We start from the raw sequence: 16928 nt of genomic DNA, 5'->3' as shown, positions 1-16928 counted from the left end.
ATGAGAGTAAAGAGGATGAAGATGGAGAGGAGATTGATGGCGAGGAGGGACGAGTGGTCGACGAGGCCGAGTGTACGAGTGTGTATGTTGGGTGAACGGGTGGATGGAAGCAAGGGTCAGTGCTAATCCCAGGAGGATGGAGGGACGGGGACAGGATTGCAGTCTGCGGTGACGACAGGGCCGAGGAGCGCGAGGAGCGCGAGGAGGGAGAAGGAGCAAGGTGCACAGCTCTTTCAAGGGTGGCTCCGGCCTGGCCTGCCTCTCCCATGGCCTCCCAGGGTGGCGATTTTTGCAGGCAGGGCGCGCAGACCACAGGGTGCACCATCAGAGGAAGCCCGTCTGCGGAGGCGGAGACCCTGAAATCCTGCCATCACTTGCACCACACGCGAAACTTCGGCAGGCGTCACTCCTCCAAGGGGTGCCATCCCTCAAACGCCGACTTTCTCCGTCGGTTTTTGGCAAGGGAAACATAGCCGCGGCAGCAAATCGTTCTGCTAATAACCTTCCACCTCACCATAGCTCAGTTGGTAGAGCGTCGGACTGTAATCTGATACCTCGCCTCTCGACAGAGAGTTAATACATCCGCAGGTCCTGTGTTCGACTCACAGTGGTGAGATTATCTTTTGGCAATTTCACTCCAATTGCACATGGACACCAGTATCCCTTGGATGAAACGCGGTCGTTTCGCGGGTCACAATATGATGGGTGTGCATGCTGTCTACTGTGCTACATATCCTTCTTCTCCGCTGGTGTTGAATCGCCATCAACCTTCTCACCTTCACCCTGCCCCACCTCAGCTGTCTCTGCTGCGGACCCCTCTTTCTTGCTTTTTTCTAACTCCTGCAACCACTGGGGCTTGAGCTGGGCCAGCTCGGCCGTCGACTTGGCGAGACTTTCCTCCAGCGACGCCTTCATGTCCGACATGCTTCCGCTCGCAGTTGTCGTTTTGCCATCCTCCCAAGAAGTCAACCTGAAGTCAATTTCCTTGAGATTGGCCCCTTCGCCCAGCTGCTCGCTCGCGTGCGCCATGTTCTGATTGTCAGTTGCAACTCGGGGGAAAAAGTAGACGGAGAACTCACGCTGATAGCTGCAAAGTTCTTCTGCACCTCAAACGCCGCCTCGATGTACTCGGCGTTCTCCTCGCGCTCGACACTGTTCCACGCCTGGATGCGCGGGTCGTCCCAGTCAATCGACGAGTCGCGCGACACGGAAAGCGTCGGCGAGGAGCGAATCTCATTCTTGCTCTCAGGCTTGGGGGAGATCCACTGGTCGTAGTTTATCCGCGCCACCTCAGCGGGCGACTGCTGGAAGGGCTGAGCTGGTGCCGCGCCGAGTATGAGCGTCATGGTCGGCATCGACGGAGCGGGGTTCACAAAGTAGTTCTTCGGCGGGGCACCCTTCAACCACACCTCGGGTGGGTTGGGGACCGACACGCGGCACTTGCCCGTCTCGAGTCAGCGACAATGCGCACTCTCCACACTCACGTCTTCCGAGTGCGCGTCCATGATGAGCTGGAACGACCGCTTGTTATCCCCGCTGTTGATCACATACTCGGCGATGTAGATGGGGAAGTAGATAGGGTAGGCTGCAAGCTAATGTCAGCGTGCAACCAAAGTCGCAGCTCACAAGCGACTCCTTCCACTTGTCCGGGTCCACCTTCATGCCTCCCATATTGCGCTGGCGCTTGATCACATCCTTCAGCTTCTCCAGCGTCGCAAAGGGGTTCACTGTGAAGTCGACCGGCACGATGTCCATGTCGCGGAGCTGGTTCAGATCCCGCCCGGGGTTGTAAGCCGGCAAGTCGTCCTCGAGCGGTGGGATCGAGAAGGAGAGGTAGGACAGCGGGGCGTACGGGTTACCGGGGATGTACGCCTCGCGTACGGTCATCCATGCGGGACTCTCCTCGCCTCCGTGCGCAGGCGTCCACGGCCCCTCGGCCATCATGTCCCACCTCCACACGGGCCAGTACGCGGCCGCGATGCTCTGCATCTCGACGGAGCTCCCGAGCCCCATCTCGCGGCCCATCGGCTCAAGCCCCGAGCCGAAGAAACGCAGCGCCAGCCCGTACAGCAAATTGCCCGGCTTGCCTAGCGTCAGCGTGCGCGGGTCGCCACATACCAGACAGCATGAGAGACATGGGGAGCATGGCCTCCTTCGCGGCATTGGGCTTGAGGCGGAATGGGACGGCGCAGATCTTGGGCGACGGCGAAGAGGAGGAGGACGCGGCGCGCGCATAGCGCGGCACGCGCAGAGCGGTGCGGGCTCTCAAGAGCATGGTGGATAGTGATGGGAGCGGAGACGGACGTCGGCGAATGCTTGGACGGCTGCATCTGAGGTCATCGCCCACGCGTGCGGCGCGTGGAAATTGCCTCCGCTCTTCCGCCCTGCCCACCGAACTCCAGACCGCCGACATCCGGCTGTGTCGGCTACTCCCATCCCGGCCGCGGTTCTACTTTCCACTTCCCCATCTCTCTTCTTCATCTCCACTCCGCCAACTCCTCTCCACTTGCTTATCCATCACGCCCATGCCAACCGTGCGCCCCTTTGGACGCCCCGCGCCGGTCCGCGCCGACGTCCACTCCCTTCCCACCTCCGGGGACGTGGGCGAGGCCTCTTCTGACCTCTGGGCCGCGATCCTTCCCCGCTCCTCGGCCACCGAGAAGCCGGCCCGCCTCGCCGTCGCCGTCGAGTGGGCGCCGGAGCACCGCCTCCCGCCCAGCGCTCGCGCCGCCGCCCAGCGCAAACTCGTCCTATGGGTCACCCCGGCTGCCGCAGAGGTACGTGGCGAGGAAGGTGGGCACTGACGGCAGCCAAGCGATAAGGTCTCCGCCCGGCCCCGCCTCTACGTTCCCGAGCATTTGCTGCCGAGCTACGTCTCGACTCCCGCAGAAGTGATGGTGCACGCGCACGAGCCAGTTTCGCTCACCCTCGCGGTCGTGCAGCCGACTGGACCCGCCGGGGAGCTTGAAGCGTCAGATCTCGAGCAGCTGTATCCTGACGCAGTGAGCGAGCCCGATGGTCCGCCTGTGTACGGCTACGACATCAACGGCTCGGTGCACTGGGCCGACGAGGAGACCCGTGCAGGCACGCTTCTGCGAGAAGGTGGCGTGATCTCTCTGGGGAGTGGGCGTGGCTTCCGCGTACTCATGGCCGAGCCTGTGCAGCAGGGTCTGGTAACCCCCGACACGCGCGTGGTCGTTGCTCACAAGCCGAGCGACGCGTTTGGGGATGTGGACGACGACCGTTCCGCCGCGGGGTCGCTTGCGCCTACACATCGTTCCTTGGTGGAGGAGTTTGACGCCGACGCCTTCCTCGCCTCATCGCTTGCGCGTTCGCTCGCCAGCTTGACTGACGACGAGCCGCCTGCACAGCACGATCTGGACGCCTCGTCTGCGTCGAGCCTCACCAATTCCGGCTCCATGACACCACGCCCTGGGCTTATGGGCCTCCGCTCCCCCTCCCCAGTCGCCGCGCCGGACGATGTGCTCCAGCTCGAGTCGCCCATTGACGAAGGAATGCGCTTTGTGCTTGTTCCGGCCGCTGGTCGAGGCCCCCAGACGGACGAGGACGACGGGGATGTGTGCTACGCAGGCGTGTGGGCGCTGGGTCGCGCTGGCGTGTTCGAAGGCGACTGGGTCTGCCTCCGTGCCGTGCAGGATGGCACCCCGGGGCGGACGCGCATCGCTCGTGTCGTTGCCTGGGAGCGACTTGACGAGGAGACAAGCGATCTGTGAGTCGTGCTGTGCCACCGCTAAGAGCTAACAGCAGTCCACCCAACGCACTCATCGTCCCGCCAGGCATGCGCCGCGCACTCTTCCCCCTGCCCGGGCCGTACTGCGAAGTCGTGGTCCAGCCAACTCCGTTTGGGGCGCGCCGCCCATCTCTTCCGGTCGCGAAAAGCATGACACTTGCGCGTGTGGCGACTGCCGAGGGCGTTGACAAACGCTACGAGCGTGCGTGGTTGCGCGGTCTGCGTAACTACTTCGCCCGCGGCGGTGACGACCCAGACACGCACCAGCGCTTGATCCGCCGAGGAGACCTCATCTCGGTCCCGGTGCGGCTGGGCGAGCCGCTCGCGGAGGGCGAGGATCCCACGGAAGAGGACGAGGACGAGGACGAGGAGGGCGAGAAGGACACAGCCCTCGCTTACTTTGTCGTCACAGCTCTCGCTTTCGAGCCACTGATGCCTCTGGAAGACGACTTCAGTTCGACCATTGCGTCCAAGGCACGGGCGGGTGAACTGGGCTGCTGGGTCGACGCCGGCCTGGGCGGCGAGACCGCCCTTCTGCTCTCTGGTGTTGAGCGCAGCCGTGTGGCCGGGCGAGCGGGCGACCTCGTGTGGCATGGCATGCGTAAGTCCACGTCGTCCGATAAAGCTGACATCAGCGGCGGCTCCGCCACCTTACCACGTCCCGACAGCGGGCACGCTCCGCGATCTCGCCAAGAGTGCGTTCTCGCCGTTGGCGCTCGCGCGCCTCTTCCCCCTTAGCGTGCTCGTCAAGGGCTCCCGAGGCGCAGGCAAGCGCTCGTTTGTTCACGCCGCGGCCGACGAGCTGGGCTTCAGCGTTGTCGAGGTGCCATGCTACGACATCATCGGAGATACGCCACAGACCACCGAGGGCACCTTGCGGGCGCGCTTCGACAAGGCGCGCCAGTGCGCGCCTTCCATTCTCCTTCTCACGCACCTCGAGGCGTTTGCCCCACAGTCGAGTGGGAGCGCGCCGCCCCGCCCACCTCCTGTTGTGAAGGTTGTGGAGGACTTGCTGGAGGCAGCGCGCAAGGCCGGCGCGGAGACGAACCAGCCGGTGGCTATCTTTGGAACCACGAGCAACATCGAGGCTGTCCCACGAGACATGCAGGCTGTGTTCAAGCACGAGCTTGCGCTTCCTGCTCCGTCGAGTGGTGAGCGCGAGGCGATCCTCACCACCTGTGTGGCGGACACCCCGCTGGCGCCGGACGTCGTGTTAAGCCACGTTGCGGCTCAGGCTGCTGCGCTGACGGCCGGCGATCTTGCCTCGCTCATCGAGCGTGCACGCGATATGGCGCTTGCACGAGCCTGCGCTGCAGCGCCTACCGCCACTGACGCGCTTCTGGCCGGCGTCGCTCTCACGGCCGCCGACCTCACAACAGCACTGAGCGACGCGCGCGCCAGCTACGCCGACTCGATCGGTGCCCCTCGCATCCCCAACGTCTCATGGGACGACGTCGGAGGCCTGGCGGCCGTCAAGAACGACATTCTCGACACGGTGCAGCTCCCGCTCGAACACCCCGAGCTTTTCGGGGAGGGCATGAAGAAGCGCTCCGGTATCCTTCTGTACGGCCCTCCAGGTACAGGCAAGACGCTGCTGGCCAAGGCTGTCGCGACGTCGTGCGCGGCAAACTTCTTGTCGGTCAAGGGTCCCGAGCTGCTGAACATGTACATCGGCGAGTCCGAGGCCAACGTGCGGCGCGTGTTCGAAAAGGCTCGCGACGCCTCGCCCTGTGTCATTTTCATGGATGAGCTCGACAGTGTTGCGCCCAAGCGTGGTAACCAGGGCGACTCGGGCGGTGTCATGGACCGTATCGTGTCCCAGCTCCTCGCCGAGCTTGATGGCATGTCTGGCGGTCGCGGACAGGTGGTGGTCATGGCGGCTACTAACCGTCCCGACCTGCTCGACCCCGCGCTGCTCCGTCCCGGCCGCTTTGACCGCATGCTGTACCTCTCCGTGCCCGAGACGCACCCTGCGCAGAGAGACGTTCTTGCAGCTCTCACGCGCAAGTTTACCCTCGACCCGGCGCTGTCGCTTGACGACCTCGCCGAGCGCCTGCCGTTCACATACACCGGTGCCGACCTGTATGCGCTGTGTGCCGACGCTATGCTGCGCTCGATGACGCGCGTCGCGGAAGAGGTCGACAAGCGGGTCGAGGAGCTCGACGCGGCCCCGCTGCCGCGCGCATACCCCAAGCCCCTGACGGCGCAGTACTACCTCGCGTCTATGGCGACGAGCGCCGAGACTGATGTCGTCGTCAACGAGAGCGACTTCCTGCATGCCCTGGAACGGCTGACGCCCTCGGTGTCCGCGGACGAGATGGCGCACTACCGCCGCGTGCAGGACGAGTTCAAGGGTTTCAACATCGGCGGCGACAAGTAGTGTCCAGATCTGCGCCAGCTACATACATATATCCTACAATCATACAGTTATGTCACATTTTGGTCGGACGGCGCAAGAGGATCGGGTCGCTTTTAGTAGAGTATGTGGGTGCGACAGCCTCTGGCCGGACAGGGTCACACGCCGGTCTCACACGCACACAAGAGAGAATTGGGTGCAGCTCGCAGTCAAACAGCGGCGGTGGGTGGTGGTGGCGGAGGTGGTGGAGGTGGTGGTAGATTAGCGACAGACGATTAGGTGTAGTGCGGTGGGAGCGATGATGTGATAATGACGGTTGGGAGGAGAGCGGTTGCAGTGATGAGGCAAACCTGCTTGTCGGCCATCGATCGTTGCTCGAGCCGCTCACTCCAACCCAACGCCAGCCCACACTTCGCGACTCTTGTCATCGCTCTGCTGGGCCTCAGCCATGCGCATCATAGCGTCGCTGAGTTCCGTGTCGTCGTTCTGGTCGACGCCGCGCGGCAGTGCCAGCAATGCGCGCTCCAGGTGCTCGTGCCCCCCGAAGGGGTCCGAGATGTTGTTATCGATGGCCTCGCGCAGTGCCGCGAACCCATCGACCATATTATCCGCGTTGAGCTGGTAGCTCGGGCCGGGGTCGACGCCGTCCATGCCGTTTGCCATGTCGAGGCCATTTGTCAATCCGTTGCTCATATTCGTGGCGAGATCCATGTCCTTCTCGTCCGTGCGCTTGCGCGCCCGCGGATGCTTGGGCGGCTTGAACTCCTTGATGGGCCCCTTGAGCTTGCGGTACCGGTTGTAGATGTCTGGATACTTGATGCGGAGGGTGAGGGCGAGCGGCGGGGGCTTGGCCGGGTCGACCGAAGCAGGGTCCTCGGCAATCTGGCGGAGGTAGGCCTGCTTCTCGTCCTCGGGCATCATGAGGGCACGGCGGATCTCGTCCGTGTCCTTGCCGGCCTGGATCTGCGCGACGAGCCACTCGTCAATGACCTTGGGGAGGCGGCCGGACTCGAGCTCGTCGTCGGCGTACGCGTCGTGTCCCTCGTGCCGCCAAAAGTAGGAGACCTTGCACTCGCCCTCGTCGAGCTCGGTGAGGACGATGCGCGCGGGGCAGTCGCACTTGACGCTCTTCTTCGTGTTCAGGCGCAGCTTTTCGCGCGGCAGCGTCGTGCTGTGCTTGGCCTCATACCGCCCTGCATGGTGGCACGTGAACGTGACTTTCTCTTTGATGTTCGAGGTGCGGTTGCGGCGGCGGCGCTTGAGCGGCGGCGCGCTCGCCGCCTCCTCGGGGCTCATGGTGGCGAGCATGCGTTCGTGCGCTTTGATGCGCGCGCGCAGCCGCTCTTCCGCACGCTTCTCCGGCGTCGTCGTCCGCCGCTGCACGAAGTGGCACCAGCTGCTCTCGCCCTCGAACCACACATCAAACTCGGCGCGGTTCGTGAAGCTCAGCAGCTCGGGGTGCGCTGTGCTGTCGTCCCGGTGCGGACGACTGAAGGGGGCCATGTGGGACGCGGACATGTTGACGCTGACGGGCACGTGCACACCCTCTGTCGGAGCGTTCTGGCCCTGGCTCTGGTTCTGGTTCTGGGTCTGGTTCTGGTGCTGCATCTCGTGGTTGGAGTTTTGGCTCTGGTTTTGAGCCTGGGACTGGTGCGCATGGGCCTGTGGAGGCGCGGGCTGGCCGTCTAACCCGCCGTTGAGGATGGGCTGGGCGATGTCCACGCCGATGCCCTGCATGTTCGGGACACCGACGTTGACGTCGACACCGATCTGAAAGTCGCCACCGGAATACTGTGGCTGTGCGGCCGCGACGGCGGCAGCCGCGAGGTCTGGGTCAAACTTGCCATCGAAGAAGGCTTCTGCTGCCAGCTGGGGATCGATGAGAGCGTCGTCGACGTGCGGGACGCCGGCGAGGTTGAGGGGCGGGTCGGACATTGTCAAGAGAGGCGTGAGGGAGGGGGAGGGGGGTGATGGGGGATATCGGGGGGAGGAATAAGGCGGTGGCGAAGAACAACAAGGCAGAACGGGGGGGAGGGAAGTAGCTCGCATTAAATGGGGGTAATTAACAGTTTTTAATGGATCAAATCACGTGACACCCCCGTGATCCTCCCCCATTCCTCTGTGACATCACCCCCCCTGGCATCTCTCCATCATCACGTGTCTCCCATCTCTCATCTCAACATTCCACATCTCTCGTCGCCGCTGTCGGTCCTCCCCTCGGTTCCCTCAGTCGCTGGCCGCTAGAATCGCACTCTGCTGCTAGCTGTTGGCCTGCGCAGTCCGCAGCTGCCAGCTGCCAGCTACTGCTACTGCTACTGCTCCTGCTACTGCTACACCTGCTTGGTCCGCGCGCGCTCTCATTCTCCCGACGCCTGGACACGAGTGCCTGCGATGCCGATACCTACACGGCGGCTGTCTCGCCCAGGCTTCTACATCGAGCTCGTCCTCCCACCCGCCCTCCTCGCCTACTTTGCTTGGGCGTGGCGCGTCTGCACCGGTCCATTCCTCGGTGAGTCATTCGAAATCCAATTCTGGATCTGCGTCCAGCCATATCTGCCATGCCTCCCACCACGACGCCGCCATGCCAGCCATTCCGGCCATCGATGCAGACAACAAGCGATATGCGATGTATTTTGAGATCCGATCCGGGCGCGTGAGAGCTTTGTGCTGACGACAGCCACATACATTTCGGACGGACTGGGATACCCCAGGATAGCGGGTACGTTTTGCTTGAGCTCGACGCCGTCTAGCGGGTGGGAGTCCCAGGACGTTGCCTTGGGGCTACTGCGCGGAGACAGGCATACGACGGTCATAGTAGCGCCCCACATCGCGACCGTATGACCGAGAGCTCTCCCAGCTGGCGCGCTGGCACGCTGACTCCAGTCGTTTACCGCATCGTCGCCGCTGTACTAATCGCGACGATCAGCACCATCTTCCTCCGGCTCTACTTCCTCCCCTCGCGCTTCGCGACCCCACCACCCTCCCCTCCGCCGGAGATCTCTAACCTTACCACCATCTTCGAAGTGCCGCCGCCCGCGAGTGCATACCTCGTTCCGCACGATGACGAGCGCCTCATCAACCACTGCCATTCCGGCAGCTGCAACGGACGCTGGAAGCCGCCCCGTGCGCGGCACTGCTCCGAGTGCGGCCGCTGCCGCCTCGGGTTCGACCATCACTGCCTCTTCGTGCGTCCGCTCTCACCAGTGCTGACTCAGGTCGCGAACTGCATCTCGGCGCCCGCCCTCCCAGCCTTCACCGCGCTTCTGCTCATCACGCCGCCTGCCGTGCTCTTCCTCGCGGGGCCCCTCCTCCGCCCCGTGATCTACGGCGCCCGCCTCGCGTGGCGCGCAACGGCCACCAACCCCCGCGTCCAGGCATATTGGGGGTGGGGATGGAGCTGGGTCGTCCCCGCCGGCCCTGTGGCGCGGTACGCCGTCGGCTTGCTGCTCGCGTGGGCCGACCTCCCTCCGCCTTCGGACCGCAGCGACGCAATGTGGCGCGTCGACATCGGCATCCTTTGGGCCGTGGGCAACCTTCTCGCCCTCATCACTGCCGTGCGCTGTCGTGCTGTTGCGGGCGCTGACTCCAGGCACTGGCGATTTGGCAAGTCAAGCAGATGTTCACAGGCACGCTAGGCAACGACATGATGCGCGCGCGCGCGTATGCCAAAGCCGCGGACGACGTGCGCGCCGCCCGCGCCAGGGGAGCGGAGGATGGCGACGCCTTAGCTGCCATGAGGAGATTCGCGCCTGACAAGTGGTTCTTCGTCCCCCTTCAGCATGAGACGTACGCTGGCGCCGTCATCCCCGCCCTGGGGGAGCCGTACGACCTCGGATCGCGCGCCAACTTCGACCTTCTCGTCGGCCGGGGGCGGGGTTGGCGTTGGATCCTGCCGTGGAACTGCTTGCGGTCAGGGATGAGTACCACCGAGGCGTCAGTATGGCCCATCAGCGACAGCGTCAAAGCTCGCCTGAAAAGCGATGCGACGGAGCTGTTGGAACAGTCTGAGACACTATAGAGACTAGAGTGTACTGTGGAGTAAATGTCTGCAAAGAAGTTGTACAGCTACATTCTACTTCTCGCGCCGTCGCTGCATCTTGACCGTCATCTCGTGGTGCTCTCCACACGTCGCCAATCTGTCGTTAGCTTGATTCTATGCGAGAGCTCACTGAGTCGGCTGCTCCATCTGCGGCGCCTCGCTGACGAAATAGGCCTTGTCTAGCGCGTCGTCAGCGAGCAACCGCTTCGCAGGATTGAGCTCAAGGAGACCCTTTACAACCTCCATCGCCCCTGCGGAAAGGGAGAACTTCTCCGCAAATCTCGACGTAATCGCCTCGCGTGGTCGCACAAGCTCATACCACGGTAAATCAGTCACGGCCGGCCAGTCGGCCTCGAGCGGCGTGCCGAGAATCGCCCAGATCGCGTCGAGCTGGCTGATCTCGTCCTGGCCCTGGAACGTCGGCTTGCCCGTGAAGATCTCGAGCATGATGCACCCCGCACTCCACGTGTCCACCTCGGGTCCGTACGCCGTCTCGCCCATCAGCAGCTCGGGTGAGCGGTACCACAGCGTAATCACGCGGTTCGTGTAGTCGTCCCGCTTGTGTTTGTGATACCACCGCGCGAGGCCAAAGTCGGCAAGCTTGAGCTCACCCTCTCCGTTCAGGAGGATATTGGATCCCTTCATGTCCCGGTGCAAGATTCCACGGCGGTGCAAGTACCCCAAGCCGGAGAGCATCTGATAGTTGAGACTCTTGATGTTTGCGGGAGAGAGCTTGACCTCGGGATGAGATAAAATCCCAGTGAGGTCGTGGTTCATGTATTCCAGCACCATGTAAACCGAGTCTGTCGTCAGCTCATGCTAATACAGCAAGCTCACTGTGGGACACCATCATCTCCATCAGTCGCACAATGTTCGGGTGGTCTAACGCTTGAAGCAGCTTGATCTCTCGCATAGACGTAACGGGGAACCCTTCGCGTTCTTGCTCCATTCTAATCCGCTTCAGCGCGACAAGCGCGCCGCTTCCTGTATTCCGCGCCTTGTACACCTTGCCGTAGGTCCCTTCGCCAACCTGTGCCAGCCGCTCATATCTCTCGCCAGCGACCGCCCTTCGCCTTGGCTGCTTAGGTGCGACCACAGGCTTCGGTCGAGGCTTCGGAGGTTGCCGAGGAGCCGACGGCGGCAAAGGGAAAGGTGGGATACCCAACGGCGGCGCTGGTCCAGCGGGTGGGGCGCCGAAACGGACTTCTTCGCGCTCGCGCGTCGCACGAGGGCCGGATGGAGCGTCAGGTGGAGGTGCAATCTCGCTACGCAGGGCTTGGGCGTGCATGGATTTCAGCTCCTGCTGGTCCTTCGACAACTGAGAGCGCATACGCAGCAGCTGGTGGATCTGATCCATTTCAATCTTGGACGGCTGCCGACCGAAGTGGTGCACAAGAAACTCGTGTAACGGTGGCGTGGCATTCTGCGCGTACCACTGCCCGAAGGCGGTGGAGATATATGGCGCAATAGTGGACAAGTGCTTATCGTACTGCTGCTGCTTGTCGGTTATTCTCTGCAGGTACGATTCGGGGCGCGGTGTGCTAGGGCCAGAAGGTGGAGCGGGAGAGACCGAGGCTGCGGCCGATGCGACAGAAGCAGGACCCGAGGGCGCTGAGGGCTGTCTCCCGGTGACGGAGGCTGGGCCGGAAGGAGGGACCCGCGGCACAAAAGCTGGGCGGGATGCAATCGATGCAGGCCTGGATGCGGAAGATGTCTGTTGAATTGGGGGGCGATGTGCTGTTTCCGAGTCACTTGTGGGAGCCAAAGAGAGCTCAGGTCGCACTGGCGATGAGCGCTTGATTGGGCTCCATCGATCTGAGGCTCGCGTAGGCTCGTTGATCTCATGAAAATCGTCTTGCGGTAGCGCTTCGGTAATTATGGTCGCGTCATGCGTACCATTACGCTGGGCTGCCGGTCCTGTCGGCGCAGACTTCCATTCACGCATGGCTGCGCGTGCATGCGCGCTCCCACCGTTAGTGGGGGTGTCGCGCTCTGGAGTTGCGTCGTAAGGAAGAGCGTCCCTAGGCTTGATCTGCGCATCGGCTCTCGGTCTCACGGGGCGAAGCGCATCGTCTATAGGCGAGCGCGACCTCGAGCGGGAGCGACTACTAGGCTTACGTGCGGGTGACTTGCTGGAGGGCCGTCCCCAAACACGCATCTTGACCGGCTCACCGTCACGGGTACGAGGCTGTTGCAACTGCTGAGGCTGCCACCTGTCACGGGCCCACCTCCCTCTCCCGAAGTTGGATGGAGGGGATGGCGACCGGCGCCGGAAGTCACGCTCTCCGCCGCGCCCATTTCGTGCGGGGCTGCGGCTGCGCGACGCGGAGCGATCTCTGTCTCGTGGCCTCGTCCGCTGGGGCGAAGGAGAGCGGCCGCGCGGGCTCCCTCGTGTCCTTTTGGGATCTGGTAAAGCTGGTGAGGATATGCGTCGTTTTACAGGAGACGGAGAGCGGCCGCGCGGACTAGGAGACCGACGGCGCGGTGTGCGGCGAGGGGACGGCGAACGTGACCTACTTCCATTAGCGCATCTCACGTCAACAACTAACCGATCATCCTCTGAGTCACTGTATCGCCTACCGACAGCATAGTCAGGCGAGTCTCGCGCTCCTGAGCGCCTGAATGGGGGAGAGCGGTTACGCGCGCGTGGTGGTGGCGACGGCGAGCGACGCTCCGGGTCGGGAGACCGCCCCCAGCGGCGCAACGGTTCTTCGCGCGAGCGCGAGCGGTCGCGATCCCTCCTGTCGTCTGCACGCCACCTGTCACCACGGTCGTCGCGGTCCCTCCAGCGCTCTGGACTCCTTCGGCGACGCCGGTAGTCGTCCCACGACCTGTTGTCGTCCTTCCTCCACTTCCGATCGCGGTCGCGGTCACGGTCACGGTCACGAAAGTCTCGTCCCCCATCGCGCTGGTCTCGTTCGCGTGATCGTGAGCGCGAGCGACCGCGCTCCTCCCGGTCTTCGTCCCTCTCCCTGTCTTTGCGTCGATCTTCCCAGCTGTCTCGCTTGGGAGGCTCGTAGTACTCGCCCTTCCTGCTCGGTCCTGGCGCGTCGGCCCATGCGTTGGGGGGACGCGAAGGCTGCGCTTTGGGCCGCCAAGTAGACTCGCGCTTGATGCCCTGCGCGCCGTCGCGGGGCATATAATAGTCGGACATGTGTGGCGATGGACAAAGATGCGAAGATGAAGTTGAATCGCGTCATATTTCGGTAATTAGACTGATCCTAATTCATTTGGATAGGGTTGGCTTCGAATTGATTCCGCGCCTCCACCTCAGGCGGCGGTGGAGGGAGGATTTCGAGCGCGAGAAACGTTCGTCAGCACCAACAACAACAACATCGCCAGAGACCATGCCCAAGACGCTCCCCGAGATGATGACCTCGCTCCGCATTACCGCCGGGGGCGATGTCGAGATTATTGACCAGCTTCTGCTGCCGTAGGTAGCTCTCTTATCCAGAGCTAATACTAGCCACACCGTAAAGTGGGACAAGGTCGAGACTCCGGAGCAGGCCTTTGACGCCATTAAGATGATGAAGGTAAGCTGTGCTGTTACTTGTAGCTCACGCAAGATTCGCGGTGCACCAGCCATTGCTTCTCTGGCCGCTCTCTCTGTTCGCTCGCACCTCTCTTCATCAGCTGCTCCCTCCTTTGCCTCGACGACCAGTGTGCAGGAGCACGTTGCCCCCATCTTGGACTACCTCCAGTCATCGCGCCCGACGGCTGTGAATCTCGGAGAGGCGATGGACCGAATTCGTGGCGTTCTCTCTGCATCCGCATCCTCTCCTGCCGAGCTGGTGGAGAAGGTCAAGGACACGTGCTTCGCGGTGCATGCGGAGGACATGGAGCGGAACCGCGAGATGGGTCGCCTCGGCGCTGAGTGGCTGTGGAAGAAGCGCGGGGACGGCAAGAAGGGTCTTAAGGTTATCACTGTGTGCAACACCGGCTCGCTGGCAACCTCTGGGTACGGCACCGCGATCGGAGTCATCACCGCTCTCTACGAGGCCGACCACTTGGACACGGCGTACTACGCCCAGACGACGCCATACCACCAAGGGTCGCGACTGACTTCGCTTGAGCTCACGACCCTCCGTGTGCCGGCGTGCATGATCTGCGACACCATGCTCGGATCACTCATGCAGCACCAGGACATTGACGGCGTGATTGTTGGTGCCGACCGCATCGTCAAGAACGGCGACACGGCCAACAAGATTGGGACGTATCAGGCAGCGGTGCTTGCTGCGCGGCACAAGGTGCCTTTCGTGGTCGTTGCCCCTGTTACTACCGTCGACCTGTCGCTGGCTACTGGTGCGGAGATCCACATCGAGCAGCGCCCACCTGTGGAGGCTACCCTCGTGCGCGGGAAGAACCTCGAGACTGGCGAGCTCAGCGTTGTCCGCATTACGCCTGAGGGCGTCGGCGCCGACGACAACGAGTGGAATCAGGTGTACAACCCCTCGTTTGACGTGACGCCTGCGGAGCTCATCTCTGCCGTTGTGACGGAGAAGGGTGTGGCGGAGCGCGCCGAGGGCGCGACCAGCATCGACGTCGCGTCGGTGTGCTAGAGTTTGTATGCTTAGCGTAGACGGCTGCGATTCCCCTCACGGCCTGTAGATGACACGATAATGACTTCTGACGGCGGATTGTCCATTCACAGAAGTGGGAAGTGGGGAGCGATGACCCGATTTCACTACGTCCCTTCACGCAAAGCGTCTGGCATTTCTTAACACGTTTGCATTCTGAACAACGATCAATTCACAACTTCGTGTTTACTACATTCGGCGCTCGCCGTTAAATCGTCATCTGCTTACTTGCAGTTCTCCTACACTCCCTACACACTCAAGAAGGTTTACCAGAAGATCTTGCTTGCAATCTTGCCGAAGGCGCCAGTGGGCACCTTCTCCTGGACAACATCCTCCGGATTGATCTGGTCACGGTCCAAGTCGGCCTCCTTAGGGCGAACGAACTGGGTCCTGCGGATAATCTTGTACGCAACGAATGGCACAACATACACCGGGAAAGAGATGTATGCGGCAACAAAGTCCGACGCGTTCCACGCGCCCTTTAAGAACACCGGGAAGCCCTTGAAAACGCACACGATCAGGCTGAACGTCACGGCAAAGTACGCCGGGAAGGGTTGGAGCACGCCACGCCAGTAGAGGTCGCGGCGGTCGCGGCCCTGCGCCTTCATTGCGCGGTAGTAGCAGATGAAGGTGATGCAAAGCATCGACCAATTGAGGAGGATGTTGAGGGCGATAATGTTCTGCAGCCAGTTGAAGGCTTGGGAAGCGCCGCCCTTGCCGAGCGACAAATACGAGAGGAGGCCGATGGGGATGGTGGCGATGACGGCGAAATAGGGGACGCCGCGCTTATTCGTGCGGGCGAGGATGGCGGGCGCCTGTCGGTTCAAGGCTAGTCCGCGGATCGTTCGTGAAGCGATGTACATGTACGTGTTGCCGGCAGACCAGGCTGAGGTGATGATCGCGGCGTTGACAATCGAGTCAAGAACTTTGATCCCCGCCATCTTGATGCCGATCACCCAGGGAGAGGACGCGGCGTTACCTGCACCGTTGACTAGGTCCGGGTGGGTGTATGGGACAATCATCCCCACCAGGAGCGCGCCGCCAACATAGAAGAAGAGCTGGCGATACACAAAGATCTTGACGTTGCGCGGAATTTGCCTGTTGGGATCCTTTGCCTCGGCGCCCGTAAGCACGATCACCTCGGTGCCACCGTACGCGAACGCCGAGTTCGTGAGGGTGCGGAAAAGGGCGAGGAAGCGGCCCAAATCACCGGCAATACCAGTGTACGTGTTCATCGCACCGGGGTTGCGCCAGTACCGGAACCCTCGGCGGTCCTTATCCGGCGCGCCTCCGAGAGAAATCACCAGTGAGCAGATAAAGAGGCCCAGCAAGGTGAGGACCTTGATGGAAGCCTGGAATCAGATCGGGGCGCCATTGTGAACCTCTCCGAAAGTACGGAGCAGTTGTGACAGCGTCACAGCTCCTTGAGCTCAGCACACTCACCGTGACTACCTCCGCTTCACCATACCACCGCACTGGCAGCAAGTTGAAGCAGTAAATGGCGACAAGGCCGATTGTAATCCACACCGCCGGACTAATTGAGCCATCAGTCCAGTAGTCAACGAGCACCGCTACAGCGACGACCTCCACCGCTACGGAGATGGCATTGTTGTACCAGTCTGCTGTTAGCTTGGCAGAGACTTGGACGCACACGTCCAGCCCACGGTGAAACCCAAAGCAGGGTCAACGAACCGAGATGCGAAACCTGGGAATGAAGCGTTGACGGGGTACTGGGATGAGCGAAGGCCGGCGGAGAAGTTCCATATCGGGGACGAACCTGAGCGACGATTTCGCCGATGCTCTGCATCACACACCACACGTTAAAGCCCGTGAGCAGGAAGCTGATAAGAATGCCAAGGGGGCCCGCAATTGCCAGGCTTTGGCCGATGCCCACGAACAGTCCTGGATGTAAGCACTGCCTATTGTCTCGCGGCGGCGGAAATCAATCGGGCTCCGACTCGGACTCACCCACACCAATCCCACCCCCAAAGCCAATCCAGGTGATGTGCCGCGACGACAAGCCGCGCTGAAGCTTCCCTGCGTCACCAGGCGTCAGCGGCATCAGGAGCGCATAGCTCACGGATGTTCGTGTTTTCGGGAGCGAAGCCCTTGTCGTCGTCGTCGATCGCCACGACCTCGACATCCCCTGCAGCATACTTGTCCTTGTTGTCGAATGACATGGTTGCCTGGAAGAGCCAAGCCCTT

General features: G+C 62.1%; 7 protein-coding genes across 7 annotated transcripts; 3 read left to right on the top strand and 4 right to left on the bottom strand.

Moving 5' to 3' along the window:
* Window positions 1–726: 726 nt before the first annotated feature.
* On the bottom strand, window positions 727–2275 carry COLE_01859 (uncharacterized protein; the record flags this gene model as incomplete). Its single annotated transcript, XM_018423205.2, has 5 exons — window positions 727–1032; window positions 1080–1448; window positions 1485–1592; window positions 1627–2087; window positions 2119–2275. 5 exons carry the CDS (start codon window positions 2273–2275, stop codon window positions 727–729), a joined length of 1401 nt encoding a protein of 466 aa, XP_018278768.1.
* Window positions 2276–2525: 250 nt separating this feature from the next.
* Window positions 2526–6131, top strand: COLE_01858 (uncharacterized protein; the record flags this gene model as incomplete). Its single annotated transcript, XM_018426685.2, has 4 exons — window positions 2526–2777; window positions 2811–3730; window positions 3769–4352; window positions 4387–6131. 4 exons carry the CDS (start codon window positions 2526–2528, stop codon window positions 6129–6131), a joined length of 3501 nt encoding a protein of 1166 aa, XP_018278767.1.
* A 360-nt stretch (window positions 6132–6491) lies between these two features.
* On the bottom strand, window positions 6492–8042 carry COLE_01857 (uncharacterized protein; the record flags this gene model as incomplete). The annotated part of the gene is made up of 1 exon (XM_018423204.2): window positions 6492–8042. The coding sequence occupies one exon, from the start codon at window positions 8040–8042 to the stop codon at window positions 6492–6494; it is 1551 nt and encodes a 516-aa protein (XP_018278766.1).
* Window positions 8043–8498: 456 nt separating this feature from the next.
* On the top strand, window positions 8499–10125 carry COLE_01856 (uncharacterized protein; the record flags this gene model as incomplete). The annotated part of the gene is made up of 4 exons (XM_018425389.1): window positions 8499–8616; window positions 8785–8826; window positions 8991–9661; window positions 9697–10125. 4 exons carry the CDS (start codon window positions 8499–8501, stop codon window positions 10123–10125), a joined length of 1260 nt encoding a protein of 419 aa, XP_018278765.1.
* Window positions 10126–10272: 147 nt separating this feature from the next.
* COLE_01855 (uncharacterized protein) lies at window positions 10273–11503 on the bottom strand (the record flags this gene model as incomplete). Its single annotated transcript, XM_018420841.3, has 2 exons — window positions 10273–10949; window positions 10984–11503. 2 exons carry the CDS (start codon window positions 11501–11503, stop codon window positions 10273–10275), a joined length of 1197 nt encoding a protein of 398 aa, XP_018278764.1.
* Window positions 11504–13493: 1990 nt separating this feature from the next.
* Window positions 13494–14705, top strand: COLE_01854 (uncharacterized protein; the record flags this gene model as incomplete). The annotated part of the gene is made up of 3 exons (XM_018421380.2): window positions 13494–13579; window positions 13613–13679; window positions 13713–14705. The coding sequence occupies 3 exons, from the start codon at window positions 13494–13496 to the stop codon at window positions 14703–14705; spliced, it is 1146 nt and encodes a 381-aa protein (XP_018278763.1).
* A 284-nt stretch (window positions 14706–14989) lies between these two features.
* COLE_01853 (uncharacterized protein) lies at window positions 14990–16903 on the bottom strand (the record flags this gene model as incomplete). The annotated part of the gene is made up of 6 exons (XM_018423203.2): window positions 14990–16075; window positions 16167–16342; window positions 16375–16453; window positions 16501–16625; window positions 16692–16769; window positions 16804–16903. 6 exons carry the CDS (start codon window positions 16901–16903, stop codon window positions 14990–14992), a joined length of 1644 nt encoding a protein of 547 aa, XP_018278762.1.
* Window positions 16904–16928: the final 25 nt, after the last annotated feature.

This window comes from Cutaneotrichosporon oleaginosum, assembly GCF_008065305.1.
Source record: "Cutaneotrichosporon oleaginosum strain ATCC 20508 chromosome Unknown ATCC20508_contig02, whole genome shotgun sequence".
NCBI lineage: Eukaryota > Fungi > Basidiomycota > Tremellomycetes > Trichosporonales > Trichosporonaceae > Cutaneotrichosporon > Cutaneotrichosporon oleaginosum.
The sequence above is the reverse complement of the archived record's forward strand: the minus strand, read 5'-3'. Positions and strand labels throughout refer to the sequence as shown.